This window comes from Anolis carolinensis, unplaced genomic scaffold, assembly GCF_035594765.1.
Source record: "Anolis carolinensis isolate JA03-04 unplaced genomic scaffold, rAnoCar3.1.pri scaffold_14, whole genome shotgun sequence".
Lineage (NCBI taxonomy): Eukaryota > Metazoa > Chordata > Lepidosauria > Squamata > Dactyloidae > Anolis > Anolis carolinensis.
Genome location: NW_026943825.1, coordinates 7,242,189 through 7,259,800, shown reverse-complemented (window position 1 = coordinate 7,259,800; position 17,612 = coordinate 7,242,189). Strand labels below are relative to the sequence as shown.

At 34.5% G+C, this 17,612-nt stretch overlaps 1 protein-coding gene across 1 annotated transcript in view; it reads right to left on the bottom strand.

The window, feature by feature from the left end:
• The window catches only part of ccdc88b (coiled-coil domain containing 88B), a 39,723-nt gene that overhangs the window by 18,668 nt on the left and 3,443 nt on the right, over positions 1-17,612 (bottom strand). Inside the window, exons 3-12 of the mRNA XM_062965205.1 lie at positions 15,614-15,683; positions 12,623-12,681; positions 11,225-11,308; positions 9,477-9,608; positions 7,281-7,402; positions 5,965-6,046; positions 4,369-4,527; positions 2,007-2,153; positions 289-427; positions 32-204 (exon numbers count right to left, since the gene is read on the bottom strand). Coding sequence (XP_062821275.1) covers positions 32-204; positions 289-427; positions 2,007-2,153; positions 4,369-4,527; positions 5,965-6,046; positions 7,281-7,402; positions 9,477-9,608; positions 11,225-11,308; positions 12,623-12,681; positions 15,614-15,683 — 1,167 coding nt within the window. The remainder of the gene's footprint in view (positions 1-31; positions 205-288; positions 428-2,006; positions 2,154-4,368; positions 4,528-5,964; positions 6,047-7,280; positions 7,403-9,476; positions 9,609-11,224; positions 11,309-12,622; positions 12,682-15,613; positions 15,684-17,612) is intronic.

Here is a 17,612-nt window from a genome sequence, read left to right as displayed (position 1 = left end):
GTGCTATTAACTAGCTGTGTTAAAGCCGTACCTCTTCATGAAGGATAATGTTCTCTGACTCCGGGTCCAGGCTCTCTGATCCCGCCGTTCTCTCCGACATCTCCTGCAGCCTCCGGCGCAATTTCTGGTTCTCTCGCTCCAGGGCCAGCAACCGACCCGACTCCTTCATTTCGTAGCCCAACACAATGGAAACGTCGGATGGTTCTGGGAAAGAAGGTGGAATTGGAGAAATAAAATATCCCGGGATCCAAGCTTGTCAGGCGTAAGAAGCCGATCCAGTGAACTCACCCTTTGGAAGGCAGTCGTGGTCGACTTCTTCGGAGCGGAGGGCATCGAGGGGCTCTTTCGAACTTTGCTCCAGCTGCCTCTCAAGAGCCAGGTTTTCCCTCAAAAGCGCTTCTCTCTGGAGGGAGAACTGGTCTCGTTCCTGTGGACAGAACCTGGGCTTAATCTTGTACAGTCCCGACCCCCAGGTATGATATGGTAATAATCTAATACATTGTGTATACATATAATATTGATAATAATATTATCAAGTAATACAATATAAGTATTTATTTATTTATTTATTACAGTATTTCTGCCCCGCCCTGCTCACCCAATAGGGGACTCAGGACGGCTAATAATAATAATACAATACAATAATATCGTATAATATAATAATATTAATTATGGTATATAAAGGTAAAGGTTTTCCCCTGATGTTAAGTCCAGTCGTGACCGACTCTGGGGGTTGGTGCTCATCTCCATTTCTAAGCCGAAGAGCCGGCGTTGTCCGTAGACACCTCCAAGGTCATGTGGCCACTGGCATGACTGCATGGAGCGCCGTTACCTTCCTGCCAGAGCAGTACCTATTGATCTACTCACATTGGCATGTTTTCGAACTGCTAGGTTGGCAGAAACTGGAGCTAACAGCGGGCGCTCACTCCGCTCTTGGGATTTGAACCTGGGACCTTTCGGTCTGCAAGTATTTAATATATAATATTATATATTACATGTAATATTAATAATAATATTACGGTATAATGGTATAGTACAGGGGTCCCCAAACTTTTTAAACAGGGGGCCAGTCCACAGTCCCTCAGACAGTTGGAGGGCCGGACTAGAGTTTTTTTTAAAAAAACTATGAACAAATTGCTATGCACTCTGCACATGCCTCATTTTGAAGTAAAAAAACAAACAAAACAGGAACAAATACAGCCTTGATGTTAATAATAACAACAACAACAATAACAACAACAAAGAGGGTTGGAAGAGAGCCCTTGGGCCACTGAGTCCAACCCTCTTCTGCCTTTGTGTACCCAAAGCACAAGCAAAGCAACCCTGACAGATGGCCACCCAGCCTCAATTTTAATAATAATAATAAAGAGGGTTGGAAGAGAACCCTTGGGCCATTGAGTCCAACCCCCTTCTGCCTTTGTGCACTGAAAGCACAAGCAAAGCATCCCTGACAGATGGCCACCCAGCCTCAATAATGATAATAATAATAATAATAATAATAATAATAATAATAATAATAATAATAATAATAGTTGTAAGAGAAGAAGAGACCCCTTGGGCCATTTAGCCCAACCCCCTTCTGCCCTTGTGCCGTGGGGGCCGGATAAATGGCTTCAATGGGCCGCATCCGGCCCCCGGGCCTTAGTTTGGGGACCCCTGGTATAGTACAATATAGTAATATATAAAGCTAATATTGTGCTATGCTAATAATATAATATATTGTATGTACATACAACTTGTAAGCCGCTCTGAGTCCCCTTTGGGGTGAGAGAGGGTGGGGTATAAATGTAGTAAATAAATAAATAAGTAATTGTTGCTGGGTTTGTTTGTTTTTTCACTATAAATAAGACATGTGCAGTGAGCATGGGAATTTGTTCGTTGTTTTTTTTTCAAATGATAATTCGGCCCCTCAACAATCTGAGGGACCATGAACTGGCCCTCCACTTAAAAAGTTTGTAGAGAGTCACGGAAGGGTTCTGAGTGGCAACCAGGTCTCAGCCTCTCACCTCTTGCATCTGATTCAGGCTGCTTTGCAGGTGTTTCTTCTCCGCTTCCAGATGTTTCAGCTGCCGGCCTCGGGCACAAGCTGCCTCCAGTTGCTCCTCCAGCATGGCCTTGGTGTCCAGCAGCGCCTGGGAAAATTCCCGTTCTTCCTGCCAACCCAAAAACGGTCCATCAGTCAAACAAACGGGGCCAACTCTTGAGCAGACTTTGGGCCAGGTCAGTTTGGATTCAAGGCAGGTAGGGTGAGAATAGGTGCTTAATAGGCTTTTACTTAATCCCTCCTTATTATCCAACATATTCGCTTATCCAACGTTCTGCCGGCCCGTTTATGTTGGATAAGTGAGACTCTACTGTACTCAAACCCAATATTAAAGAAAAATGATGATAGAATATTATTTTACATTAGCACTGCGGCTAGACTGACGTTAGCAAGAGTTTGGAAAAGAAAAGAACCTCCGAACTCGAAAGATTGGCTAACCAAAATATTGGACATTATACAAAGGGACATTTTGACACAAAAAATAAGAGAAGGGAAAAATAAGACTGATTGGACAAATGTTATAAAATTCCTGAGAAAAAGAAAAATGGATCTTACAACAGATAGAAGGGAGCTAATGGAAAGGAGGCCATTTGTATTTTAGAATGTTTTTATGAATGTTGATATAAGTTAATAATTTTTAATCTGATTTATAGTGTATTGTATAATTTTATATGTGTGTTTACTGTAAGCTGCCCAGAGTCTCCTCTCAGGTGAGAAGGGCGGGATATAAATGTTGTAATAAATAATATAATAATAGAGAAAATGACAAAAGTTAAAGGAAAACAAAAAAGAGTCTCCGAAGCACAGATGGGAAGTCAAACAGCACTTCATTATAATATATATATATATATATACATACACACACACACACACACACACACACACACATACAGTAGAGTCTCACTTATCCAACACTCGCTTATCCAACGTTCTGGATTATCCAAGCCATTTTTGTAGTCAATGTTTTCAAAACATCATGATATTTTGGTGCTAAATTCGTAAATACAGTAATTACTACATAGCATTATTGCGTATTGAACAACTTTTTCTGTGAAATTTGTGGTACAACATGTTTTGGTGCTTAATTTGTAAAATCATAACCTAATTTGATGTTTAATAGGCTTTTCCATAATGCCTCCTTATTATCCAGCATATTCGCTTATCCAACATTCTGTCGGCCCATTTATGTTGGATAAGTGAGACTCTACTGTAGTTCAATACGCACTAATGCTATGTAGTGATTACTGTATTTACGAATTTAGCACCAAAATATCATGATGTATTGAAAACATCGACTACAATAATGCGTTGGATAATCCAGAATGTTGGATAAGCGAGACTCTACTGTAGGTACGTTACTGGTTTTAATTTGAATTTGGTTCCTATCATCTTTTGTGTCATTTGGTGAATTGTTTCCCAAAATTCTTTGACTTTCCCATATGTCCACCATTGGGGAAAGAAGGTTCCTATTTTTTCCCCACATTTCCAGTATAATTTAGAGTTCTTTTTGTGGAATTTTGCTAATCTGTCCAGGGTATAATACCAACGGAAGTGCATCTTATACCAATTTTCTTTTATATCTGTTGCCGCTGTGTTTTTTTTTCCAGATCTCTTCCAACACAAGTGTAAAGATGCAACCACCAAAGATGTAGGGAGATGTTTACTTTGACTTTAAAGGGTAGTGTAACTTGGTTTAGAATATATGCGACAGAGGCTTAGATGTTGGAAGAACAATAACAAGTTTATTCAGGCACAGAGCTTACTTAGAGGTATTCTTATTAACAGTTACAATACTAGAATGAGATGAATCAACTCTCTAAAGTATCACTTCTTTTACTTAAAGTAGTTAAAACCTATTCCTCTGCTCCTTTCTAACTGTTACTTCAATGGATCTCTGTGAGTCCAGCTGGGATTGGTTCCCAAAGTCTGAAACTTGGACTATCCAGTGACTTCAAACCACAGTCACCCCTGTGATATACTATCACAGATTCTCTGTGCCTTTCCAGGACACAGGCTACATTAAATAAGTCACCAAACTTATTTAAAACCGACTCAAAATGAACAATTGTGTCTCCTTAATCCCATCAACCTAGAATCAATCTTCCCTGTGCCTCATCAGAGCACAGACTGACTTTCTTTTTGAAACTCTGTACTTTCTTCAACTAAACGGCAGTTGGCTCCGCCTACTTCTCCATGGCAACCAGCCTCTGAGTGCTGAGAGGCAATAACTCATAAAACATAAACACACAATTAAACATAACGTCTGTAAACCAAAATTCATACTTCATTACAACGAGGATTCTATATTTCTCGGTGGAACTTACCTTCAGCTGGGCTTGGTATTGCTCCAGTACAGGCATCCTCCCTCTCAGGGCTGCCAGCTCCGCCTGAAGCCGTTCTGTCCGCACTACTTTCTCCCGCACGGCATCCAGTTCATCCCGGTACAAAACGGTCAGGCGGGCCTCGCTGGTCAGCCTTCGATTCTGGAGAATGTTTAAATGAGAAGCACATGTACACGACCCATTTTGTGCCATTTGACAACATGGTGCTCATTTGATGCATGCCATGGACTTTCAATCGAGATAATGAATTTTTAAAAATCTAATTACCATATATACTCGAGTATAAGCCGACCTGAATATAAGCCGAGGCACTTAATTTTACCACAAAAAAACTGGGAAAACATTGACTCCAGTATAAGCCGAGATACCAATAAAATTGCATTAATTGAGGCCTCAGTAGTTTAAATGTTGTTGAATCTTTACATCAAACTGTAATTTAGGATATGACTGTCCAACTCTGATTAAATCATTATTCTCATCTTCTTCAATGTAAATGTGCTTATGTATCCTTTTTAATAATAATAGAGTGAAATAATAAATGTAATAATAATAATAAATACAGGAAAATAATAAATGTAATAATAAATAGAGTAAAATAATAAATGCAATAATCATAATAATAAGATCAGAGTGAAATAATAAATGTATTATTGATCATAATAAAAATAGAGTAAAATAAATGTAATAGTAGCAACAATAACAGAGTACAATAATAAATGTAATAATAATAGAGTAAAATAATAAATGTAATAATACAGTAAAATCTCGCTTATCCAACGTAAACGGGCCGGCAGAACTTTGGATAAGCGAATAGGTTGGATAATAAGGAGAGATTAAGGAAAAGCCTATTAAACATTAAATTAGGTTATGATTTTACAAATTAAGCACTAAAACATCATGTTATACAACAAATTTGACAGAAAAAGTAATTCAATATGCAGTAATGCTATGTAGTAATTACTATATTTACGAATTTAGCACCAAAATATCATGATGTATTGAAAGCATTGACTACAAAAATGCATTGGATAATCCAGAACGTTGGATAGGCGAGTGTTGGATAAGTGAGACTCTACTGTAATAATAAATACAGGAAAATAATACATAGAGTAGAATAATAAATGTAATAATAATAATATCAGATTGAAATAATAAATGCATTATTAATAATAAAATAGAGTAAAATAAATGTAATAGTAGCAAAAATAACAGTACAATAATAAATGTAATAATAATAGAGTAGAATAATAAATGTAATAATACCAATAATAATAGAGAAAAATAATAAATGTACCATATATTCTCGAGTATAAACTGACCTAAATATAAGCCGAGGAGGGCTTATTTAGTCCTAAAAAGGACTGAAAAACTAGGCTTATACTAGAGTATATACAGTAGTTTCCTAAGATCGACAGAGATACATTCAGGAACACTCCAGCAAGCGGGAGTCCAAAAGTGGCAGGCTAAAACCTGGAACCTTGGAAGACACTGAACAGACAGCACTCTGAGATCATGAGATTAAAACTGTATTCTCAATTCGCTTCTGACACGATCAATAAATAAAAGACGTAATACTACCTCTTCGCGCATCTGTTGAAGCCGTCCCTCCAAATCCTTCAGTTCATCCTGCAGATCGAGCTGCTCTTCCATCTTCTCTTCTCTGGTGGTGACAGTTGCTTTATTATATTTATTTGCCTATTGACTACATTTATGCTTTCTCTTTTTCAATTTAAAAACATGTCTAAAGAGGGCTAATGAGAAGAATTTAAAACAATTATTACTACTAACAGAAGTCTTACTTGTTTCTCAGGACAGAGAGCCCGAGCGGCTCACAACTTTAAAAACTGCACAATTTCAAACCCGACGAAACATAAATAGAATTCAATGTTAATTTTCATTAAAATCTATCTACCATATATACTCGAGTATAAGCTGACTCGAATATAAGCCGAGGCACCTAATTTTACCACAAAAAACCTGGGAAAACATTGACTCCAGTATAAGCCGAGGGTGGGAAATTTCAGAAATAAAAATAGATACCAATAAAATTACATTAATTGAGGCATCAGTAGGTTAAATGTTTTTGAATCTTTACATCAAACTCTAATTTAAGATATGAGTGTCCTACTCTGATTAAATCTTTATTTTCATCTTCTAAATGTGCTTATGTATCCTTTTAATAATAATAGAGTGAAATAATAAATGTAATAATAATAATTAATAGAGTAAAATAATAAATGTAACAATACCAATAATAATAGAAAAAAATATATATACCATATATACTTGAGTATAAGCCGACCTGAATATAAGCCCACCAGGACCCTCACCCGAGTATAAGCTGAGGTTTTTTTTTAGTCCTAAAAAAGGGCTGAAAAACTAGGCTTATACTCGAGTATATACAGTATACACATCTATCTATACACAATCTATATCTATCTATACACATAGTCTATACACATAATAATACATACACATACACACAGAATAAATATTAATAATATTAATATTAATATATTATACAAATATGCATTATCTTATACTATACACATATATAATTAATTATATAATTATAATTATACATATAATTATTATAAATTATTAATTATTAACACATAATATATATTATACACATAATTATAATATAATTATAATTATATATATTATTATAAATTATTAATTAATTATTAACACATAATATATATTATCTTATACACATAATTATAATTATACATATAATAATTATAGTAATTATACATATAATAATTATAATTATTATTATAAATTATTAATTAAATATTAACACATTATTATCACATTACTTTTATTATTATTAAAACATAATAAAATTGATTAATAAAAATAAAAATTTCTAATGGGAGCATTTAACTCACAGCTGATGCTGCAGACGCCGGACTTGGGCCCGAGTTTCGGCCAACTGCACCCCAAAATGCTGGCAGTTGTTATTTGTCGGAGAAACTGGGGTTTCCTTTTCCTGCTGCAGATCCCATAGTTTCTGTCAAAGGGCAAAGGAAAGGGTTCAAATGACAGGAAAGGAACATTAGGACGAACTTCCTGACTGTAGGAGCTGTTCAACGGTGGAACTCTCTGCTTCAGAGTCCAGCGGAGGCTCCTTCTCTGGAGGCTTTCAAACAAAGACTAGATGTGTTGTCGAAGGCTTTCACTGTGGAATCACTCAGTTGCAGTGATGTTCTAGCCATGTTCCAGAAGCATTCTCTCCTGATGTTTCGCCCACATCTATGGCAGGCATCCTCAGAGGTTGTGAGGTCGGTTGGAAACTGGGCAAGTGGGGTTTATAGATCTGTGGGATGATGTCCAGGGTGGGAGAAAGAACTCTTGTCCGTTGGAGGCAAGTGTGGATGTTGCAATTGGCCAGCGTGATTAGCATTGAATAGCCTTGCAACTTCATGCCTGGGGAATCCATAGTTGGAAGGTGTTAGCTGGCCCTGACTGTTTCCTGCCTGGAATTATGGCAGGCATCCTCAGAGGTTGTGAGGATGAATCATAGAATCCTAGAGTTGGAAAAGACTTCGTGGGCCATGCAATCCAATCCCGTTTTGCCAAGAAGCAGGAAAATCACATTCAAAACACCCCAACAGATGGCCATGCAGCCTCTGTTTCAAAGCCTCCAAGGAAGGAGCCTCTGACACACTCTGCAGCAGGGAGTTCTACTACTGAACAGCTCTACTTACAGTGAGGAAGATCTTCCTAATGTTCAGGTGGAATCTACTTTCCTATAGTTTGAAGCCATTGTGTGTGTATATATACATATATATATACAATATGATTTACAATAATATATAATAATTATAACATATTGTATTTAATTGTAATACAATATAATACTAATAATATAATATAATAATATTAATTATATATTATATTTTACATGTAATATTACTAATAATATTACAATATATTGATACAGTACAATATAGTAATTTATTACTAGTATTGTACTATGCTAATAATATAATATTTTATGTAAATTTAATTTGTAAGCCGCTCTGAGTCCCCTTCGGGGTGAGAAGGGCGGCATATAAATGTAGCAAATAATAATAATAATAATAATAATAATAATAATAATAATAATAATAATAATAATTGTTATGTAATAATACATGTAATATTATTAATAATATTACAATATATAGATATAGTACAATATGGTAATTTACTGCCAGTATTGTGCTATGCCAATAATATAATATTGTATGTAAATTTAATTTGTAAGCCGCTCTGAGTCCCCTTCGGGGTGAGAAGGGCAGGATATAAATGTATGAAATAATAATAATAATAATAATAATAATAATAATAATAATAATAATTGTTATGTAATAATACATGTAATATTATTAATAATATTACAATATATAGATATAGTACAATATGGTAATTTACTGCCAGTATTGTGCTATGCCAATAATATAATATTGTATGTAAATTTAATTTGTAAGCCGCTCTGAGTTATTGTTATGTAATAATACATGTAATATTATTATTAATATTACAATATATTGATACAGTACAATATAGTAATTTATTACCAGTATTGTACTATGCTAATAATATAATATTGTATGTAAATTTAATTTGTAAGCCGCTCTGAGTCCCCTTCGGGGTGAAAAGGGCAGCATATAAATGTAGCAAATAAAAATAATAATAATAATAATAATAATAATAATGTAATAATACATGTAATATTATTAATAATATTACAATATATAGATATAGTACAATATGGTAATTTACTGCCAGTATTGTGCTATGCCAATAATATAATATTGTATGTAAATTTAATTTGTAAGCCACTCTGAGTTATTGTTATGTAATAATACATGTAATATTATTATTAATATTACAATATATTGATACAGTACAATATGGTAATTTACTGCCAGTATTGTACTGTGCTAATGATATAATATTGTATGTAAATTTAATTTGTAAGCCGCTCTGAGTCCCCTTCGGGGTGAGAAGGGCAGGATATAAATGTATGAAATAATAATAATAATAATAATAATAATAATAATAATAATAATAATAATAATTGTTTTGCGCCCCTCTACCTCCAAAGCTGCATCTCGTTGTTGCACCACGTTTGGGATTTGGGACACCACGTCCTGCAGGAGCTCTTCCCTCTCTTCTTGCCCCAGTTGCTTCCAGTGCAACTTCAGCACGTTCTTGGGTTTCTGGGTCACCTGAGAAGGAGAGTAAGGTGGGAGTAGAGTAGAAACCGCAAAGGAGTGACACTGAAGTAAATAGGACATAGTAACGTATCAGCAAACTACTTCCAACAGAATGTCGGCACCACATGTCTTTCACAAAGCGAGTGGTTCTTAGGGTCGCTGTGAGTTTTTCCGGGTTGTATGGCCATGTTGCAGAAGCATTCTCTCCTGACGTTTCACCCACATCTATGGCAGGCATCCTTGGAGGTTGTGATATTATAATAATATTGCAATCTATATATATAAAAGAGTGATGGCATCACGGCGACCCACAAAAGAACAAAACTACAAGCCTCCCAACCTCGAAATTTGACAACACAACCCATCATCCACGCCTCTAGGTTGATACAACAAAAAGCAAAGAAAAATAAAGTCCTAATTAGAGGGAGAGAAATAATTGTTTTTATCCAATTGCTGCCACTTAGAAGGCTAAGCTCCGCCCACTTGGTCTCCTAGCAACCCAAGCAGCCCAGTGTTAATAAAAGAATAAAAAATAAAATAAATACAAATAATATAATAAAAAACACTAAAAAAATTAATACAATAAAATACTATAACAAAATAACTAAAAATAATACAACAAAATAATAAAATATAATAAATAAAAAAGATAAGTTACAATAAAATTAATTAAAAAAATACAAATAACGTCAAATAAAAATTCCACAACAACTTTTAACCAATACCACCACCACTTTGCCACAGCAACGCGTGACCGGGCACAGCTAGTATAGTCATATAATATAATATATTGTATGTATATATACAGTAGAGTCTCACTAATCCAAGCCTCGCTTATCCAAGCCTCTGGATAATCCAAGCCATTTTTGTAGTCAATGTTTCCAATATATCATGATATTTTGGTGCTAAATTCGTAAATACAGTAATTACAACATAACATTACTGCGTATTGAACTACTTTTTCTGTCAAATTTGTTGTATAACATGAAGTTTTGGTGCTTAATTTGTAAAATCATAACCTAATTTGATGTTTAATAGGCTTTTCCTTGATCAGTCCTTATAATCCAAGATATTCGCTTATCCAAGCTTCTGCCGGGCCGTTTAGCTTCGATTAGTGAGACTCTACTGTACTTGTAAACCGCCCTGAGAAGGGCGGGATATAAATGTCGCTAATAAATAAATAAATAATAGATGGGGCGAAACGTCAGGAGATAATGCTTCTGGGACGTGGCCAGACAGCCCGGAAAATGCACAACAACCCAGTGATTCCAGCCTAGAAAGCCTTCGACAACAACAACAACAACAACATAATAATAATAATAATGAGCTGCAGTGGCGCAATGGGATAAACCCTTGTGCTGGCTGAACTGCTGACCTGAAGGTTGGGTTGCAGTCCTGCTGGCACAAGGGTTTAACCCACTGCGCCACTGGGGGCTTCTCCAATAAATACTGTATGATAAAACTGAATACTGTATATACATTGCATTTCCTTATCACCCTTACAATTTACCCCGATCCGTTGTTGTTGTTGTTATTTGTTGTTGTTGTTGTTATTATTATTATTATTATTATTATTATTATTATTATTATTATTATTATTATTAATCTGAAGAGCAGTGCACCAATACCTCCTGGATGGCAGATGCCAAGGCAGCCTGGGTGCCAATGTCCAGTGTCTGGATGCGTCCAATGATTTCTTCCCGTCGCTCACACTGTTGGAGAAACAAAGATAAAAAATTCACTACAACTCCCACAATTCCTAAAAGCCTACCAGCAGAGCTAAACCGCTGAGCTGCTGAACTTGCTGGCTGAAAGTATTATTATTATTATTATTATTATTATTATTATTATTATTATTATTATTATTATTATGCTGGATTTCATATCACAAAATCACAAGTCGAACACTTCCCAAGTGTCTAGGACTGTGTGATGTATTTTCGGATGATGCACGCAGATCCCAGTAGGGTGGCCTTTTGCAGCTGGCAGATCGTAATTTGGTCAATGTCTATTGTTTCCCATTGCCGGCTGAGATCTTTTGGCACGGCACCCAGTGTGCCCATCACCACCAGGACCACCTGCACTGGTTTCTGCCAGAGTCTTTGAAGTTCAATCTTGATGTCCTGAGAGCGGCTGAGTTTTTCCTGTTGTTTTTTGTCAATGCGACTGTCACCTGGAATGGCAACATCAATGATCCAAACCTTTTTCTTTTCCACAACTGTAATGTCTGGTGTGTTGTGTTCCAGAACTTTGTCAGTCTGGATTCGGAAGTCCCACAGTATCTTTGCGTGCTCATTTTCCAAGACTTTTGCAGGTTTGTGATCCCACCAGTTCTTTGCTGCTGGGAGGTGGTACTTGAGGCATAAGTTCCAATGAATCATTTGGGCCACATAGTTGTGCCTCTGTTTGTAGTCTGTCTGTGCAATTTTCTTACAGCAGCTGAGGATATGAACAATGGTTTCGTCAGCTTCCTTGCCCAGTCTGCATTTTGGGTCATCAGCTGATTTTTCGATCTTGGCCTGAATTGCCTTTGTCCTGATGTCTTGCTCCTGGGCTGCAAGGATCAGGCCTTCTGTCTCCTTCTTCAGGGTCCCATTCGTGAGCCAGAGCCAGGTCTTCTCCTTATCAGCTTTTCCTTCAATTTTGTCAAGGAACTTTCCATGCAGTATTTTGTTGTGCCAGCTGTCAGCTCTAGTTTGTAGTGCGGTTTTCTTGTACTGGCTTTTTGTCTGCTGTGCTTTGAGGAGTTTCTGATTTTTGACTTCAATCAAAGCGGGTTCTTCACTTTGCTTTACTGCCAGGGCATGTTCTTCTTCTTTGATTGCTTGTTTTACTTGTGAGAGTCCTCTGCCCCCTGATCTTCTAGGCAGATATAGCCGGTCAACATCACTGTGAGGGTGCAGTGATTATTATTATTATTATTATTATTATTATTATTATTATTATTATTATTATTATTATCTGCAGCCCAAGGGAACTGAATGTGGGGTCCTTTCATTCCCGCCGCCCTCCTTGCCCCAAAATACCTGAACGGCGCTCCCCAGCAAGAGCAGCAAGAGCTTCTTCATCTCACCAACAGCCTGGGCTGGATCAAGGAGGAAAACATTAAAGCAGAGTGAAAAAGCATAACCCATGGCTGGACAAAATAAAAACATTGCCGGAAAATCAAGTACAAATATTGAACTGAAAATGATGGGGGTGAATGGAGGCAATCTGCCCTTAATAGACTTGTCAGCAGCATATGATAATAATAATAATAATAATAATAACAATAATAATAATAATAATTACAATGCAGAGTTTTTAATTTTGGTTGTGTTTTTACATACATTATAACTCTATCTGCAATTCACTTCTGAAATGATAAATAATAAATACAGTATATACTCGAGTATAAGCCGACCCGAATATAAGCCGAGACATCTAATTTTATTTATTTATTTATTAGTGACATTTATATCACGCCCTTCTCACCCCAAAGGGGACTCATAGTGGCTTACAAGCCATATGCACATACAATATATTATATTATTCGTATAGCACAAGATAAGCATTATATATTACTATACTGTACTATAACACTATATTGTAATATTATTAGTAATACTACATATAATATAACTATACCATTATTATAATTTTACCACAAAAAACTGGGAAATCATTGACTCAAGTATAAGCTGAGGGTAGTAAATTTCAGAAATAAAAATAGATACCAAAAATTACATTAATCGAGGCATCAGTAGGTTAAATGTTTTTGAATCTTTACATCAAACTGTAATTTAAGATATGACTGTTCCACAATGTAAATGTGCTTATGTATCCTTCTAATAATAATAGAGTAAAATAATACATGTAATAATAATAATAATAATAATAATAAATACAGGAAAATAACACATGTTATAATAAATAGAGTAGAATAATAAATGTAATAATAGTAATAAGATCAGAGTGAAATAATAAATGTATTAATAATAATAAAATAGAGTAAAATAAATGAAATAGTAGCAACAAATAGAGTACAATAATAAATGTAATAATAATAGAGTGAAATAATACATGTAACAATAATAATAATAAATACAGGAAGATGTAATAATAAATAGAGTAAAATAATAAATGCAATAATAATAATAATAATAATAATAAGATCAGAGTGAAATAATAAATGTATTAATAATAAAAAATAGAGTAAAATAAATGTAATAGTAGCAACAATAATAGAGTACAATAATAAATGTAATAATAATAGAGTAAAATCATACATGTAACAATATTAATAATAAATACAGGAAAATAATACATGTAATAATAAATAGAGTAAAATAATAAATGCAATAATAATAATAAGATCAGAGTGAAATAATAAATGTATTATTAATAATAATAAAAATAGAGTAAAATAAATGTAATAGTAGCAACAATAATAGAGTACAATAATAAATGTAATAATAATAAAGTAAAATAATAAATGTAATAATACCAATAATAGAGAAAAATAATAAATGCATCATATATTCCCAAGTATAAGCTGACCCAAATATAAGCCAACCAGGATCCTCACCCGAGTATAAGCCGAGGAGGTTTTTTCAGTCCTAAAAAAGTGCTGAAAAACTAGGCTTATACTCGAGTACAGTAGAGTCTCACTTATCCAACATAAACGTGCTGGCAGAATGTTGGATAAGCAAATATGTTGGATAATAAGGAGGGATTAAGAAAAAGCCTATTAAACATCAAATTAGGTTCTGATTTTACAAATTAAGCACCAAAACATCATGTTTAACAACAAATTTGACAGAAAAAGTAGTTCTGATTTGACCACGGTGGTCCATGCCCTAGTTACCTCTAGACTGGACTACTGTAATGCGCTCTACGTGGGGCTTCCCTTGAAGACGGCTTGGAAATTACAACTGGTCCAACGCTCGGCTGCCAGATTAATAACGGGGGCGAGTTACAGGGAGAGATCTACTCCCTTGTTTAAGGAGCTCCACTGGCTGCCGTTCACTTTCCGATCCCAATTCAAGGTGCAGACCATCATTTATAAAGCCCTAAACAGTTTGGGACCCACCTACCTTCGTGACCGTATCTCCTACCATAAACCTGCCCGATCTCATCAGGGGAGGCCCTCCTGTCACCACTGCCTGTATCCCAGACCCGCCTGGTGGGAACAAGGGAGAGGGCCTTTTCTGCTGTGGCCCCCCGTTTATGGAACTCACTGCCCATCGAAATTAGGCAAGCCCCCACTCTTTTAGCCTTCAGGAAAGATTTAAAAACCTGGCTTTTCCGATGTGCTTTCGGAGAGTAACTATTACACACTTCTTTTGTTACTCCCCCATCATCTACCCTCTAGATTGTTTTTATCTTATGTCCCTGGTCTCCGTGATTATATTCTTATCCTTTTCTCACCCCAAGTTTTAATTAAGTGTCTCATGCGGCCCGCCCTGTGTTATATATATATATATATATATATATATATATATATATATAGTGTTGCAGTGTATATGATTATTTATTGTATTGTTTAATTGTATTGTGATATGTTGTTTTATATTTTACTATATTGTACTGTTCTGGGCATGGCCCCATGTAAGCCACCCCGAGTCCCCGTTGGGGAGATGGTGGCGGGGTATAAATAAAGTTTTATTATTATTATTATTATTCAATACGCAGTAATGCTATGTAGTAATTACTGTATTTACGAATTTAGCACCAAAATATCACAATGTATTGAAAACATTGACTACAAAAATGCGTTGGATAATCCAGAACGTTGGATAAGTGAGTATTTGATAAGTGAGACTCTACTGTATATACAGTAACTCAGTATTGGGTCTGCGCGCCATCTAGTGGTGATTCCAGGCATTTACGTGAACCTGTTGCGCAATGTTTACAGTGGAAGATGCTTCAGTTGTACTTCATAAAAAGGTGGAAAAAAATCAGCCTTGCAAATGCTGACTTGTTACCAGTAAAGATTGGATCTTTGTTCGTTGTTTCACCCCAAATTCCCTCCTTACCTGTGAGGGGTTCTTGAGCCAGGAGATGAACGTTGGGTGGCAAGAAAATAATAAGTTGTTGCAGATCATTCTGGGGGGGAAAAGAGGAGAGAAAGAGGGGTTACGATTAGAGCTAACCCAGCGCTATGGACATCCTTATGGTATCGAAGTATCCGTTCATACGCTTACAATATCTTCAAATTACTGTATATACTCGAGTATAAGCCTAGTTTTTCAGCCCTCTTTTTAAGACTGAAAAAGGCCCCCTCGGCTTATACTCGGTTGAGGGTCCTGGTTGGCTTATATTTGGGTCAGCTTATACTCGAGAATATATGGTACATTTATTATTTTTCTCTATTATTATTGGTATTATTACATTTATTATTTTTCTCTATTGTTGTTGGTATTATTACATTTATTATTTTTCTCTATTATTATTGGTATTATTACATTTATTATTTTTCTCTATTATTATTGGTATTATTACATTTATTATTTTTCTCTATTATTGTTGCTACTATTACATTTATTTTACTCTATTTTTATTATTATTAATACATTTATTATTTCACTCTGATCTTATTATTATTGCATTTATTATTGTGCTCTATTTATTATTACATGTATTATTTTCCTGTATTATTATTATTATTACATGTATTATTTTACTCTATTATTATTAAAAGGATACGTAAGCACATTTACATTGAAGAAAATGAGAATAATGATTTGATCAGAGTTGGACAGTGTTATCTTAAATGTAATAATAATAATAATAGAGTAAAATAATACATGTAACAATACCAATAATAATAGAGAAAAATAATTTTACTCTATTTTTATTATTATTAATACATTTATTATTTTACTCTATTTATTATTACATTATTTTTTACTCTATTTATTATTACATTTATTATTTCACTCTATTATTATTAAAAGGATACATAAGCACATTTACATTGAAGAAGATGAGAATAATGATTTCATCAGAGTTGGACAGTTATCTTAAATTTGAGCTTGATGTAAATATTCCAAAACATTTAACCTAACGATGCCTCAATTAATGTAATTTTATTGGTATCTATTTTTATTTCTGAAATTTACCACCCTCGGCTTATACCGGAGTCAATGTTTTCCCAGTTTTTTTTTTGTGGTAAAATTAGGTGCCTCGGCTTATATTCGGGTCGGCTTATACTTGAGTATATACGGTATTTCCCCTGTATCCCTTTCCAATATTTTTTATGAATCATGAGCAAGGGCTTTGGATTCCTGTTGCTTGGCTCCCATCTTATCTGAGTCACTTGCTGCTGTTTGAATGTCTTCTGAGCTGGTTGCTATGGAATTGACTTCTTTAACTAAATAATGGCAGGTCCTCATTCTTTTTTTAAATTTTTTTTGAATTTTAAATATAATAAAAAGGAGGACACAATTGTATGAAATAAAGAATAAAAAGAGTCAAGGAAGGGGAAAGTAGGGGGGTGGAGAAAAAGGAAAAGAAAAGAAAGAGAAAACTGTTCTATTTGTTACTTCCAGATCTTCAGAGTTGCAAGTCGTCTTCCCTAATAATAATAATAATAATAATAATCCAAAAATACATCACACAGTCCTAGACACTTGGGAAGTGTTTGATTTGTGATTTTGTGATACAAAATCCAGCATATCTATCTTGTTTGCTGTGTCATACAATAATAATAATAATAATAATAATAATAATAATAATAATAATTTTTATTATTATTATAGTTATAATGTAATACAATATTATACAAATAATAATACAATATAATAATATTAATTATATATTATATATTAAATATAATATTACTAATAATATTACCATATAATGATATAGTACAATATAGTCATTTAATGCTTATATTGTGCTATGCTAATAGTATTTTGTATGTACATTTGATTTGTAAGCCTCCGGGGTGAGAAGAGCGGGATATAAATGTAGTAAATAAATAAATATTGTTTGTTATATCTTTGTAAGTGATGGTTTGTTTCCCATGTTCTT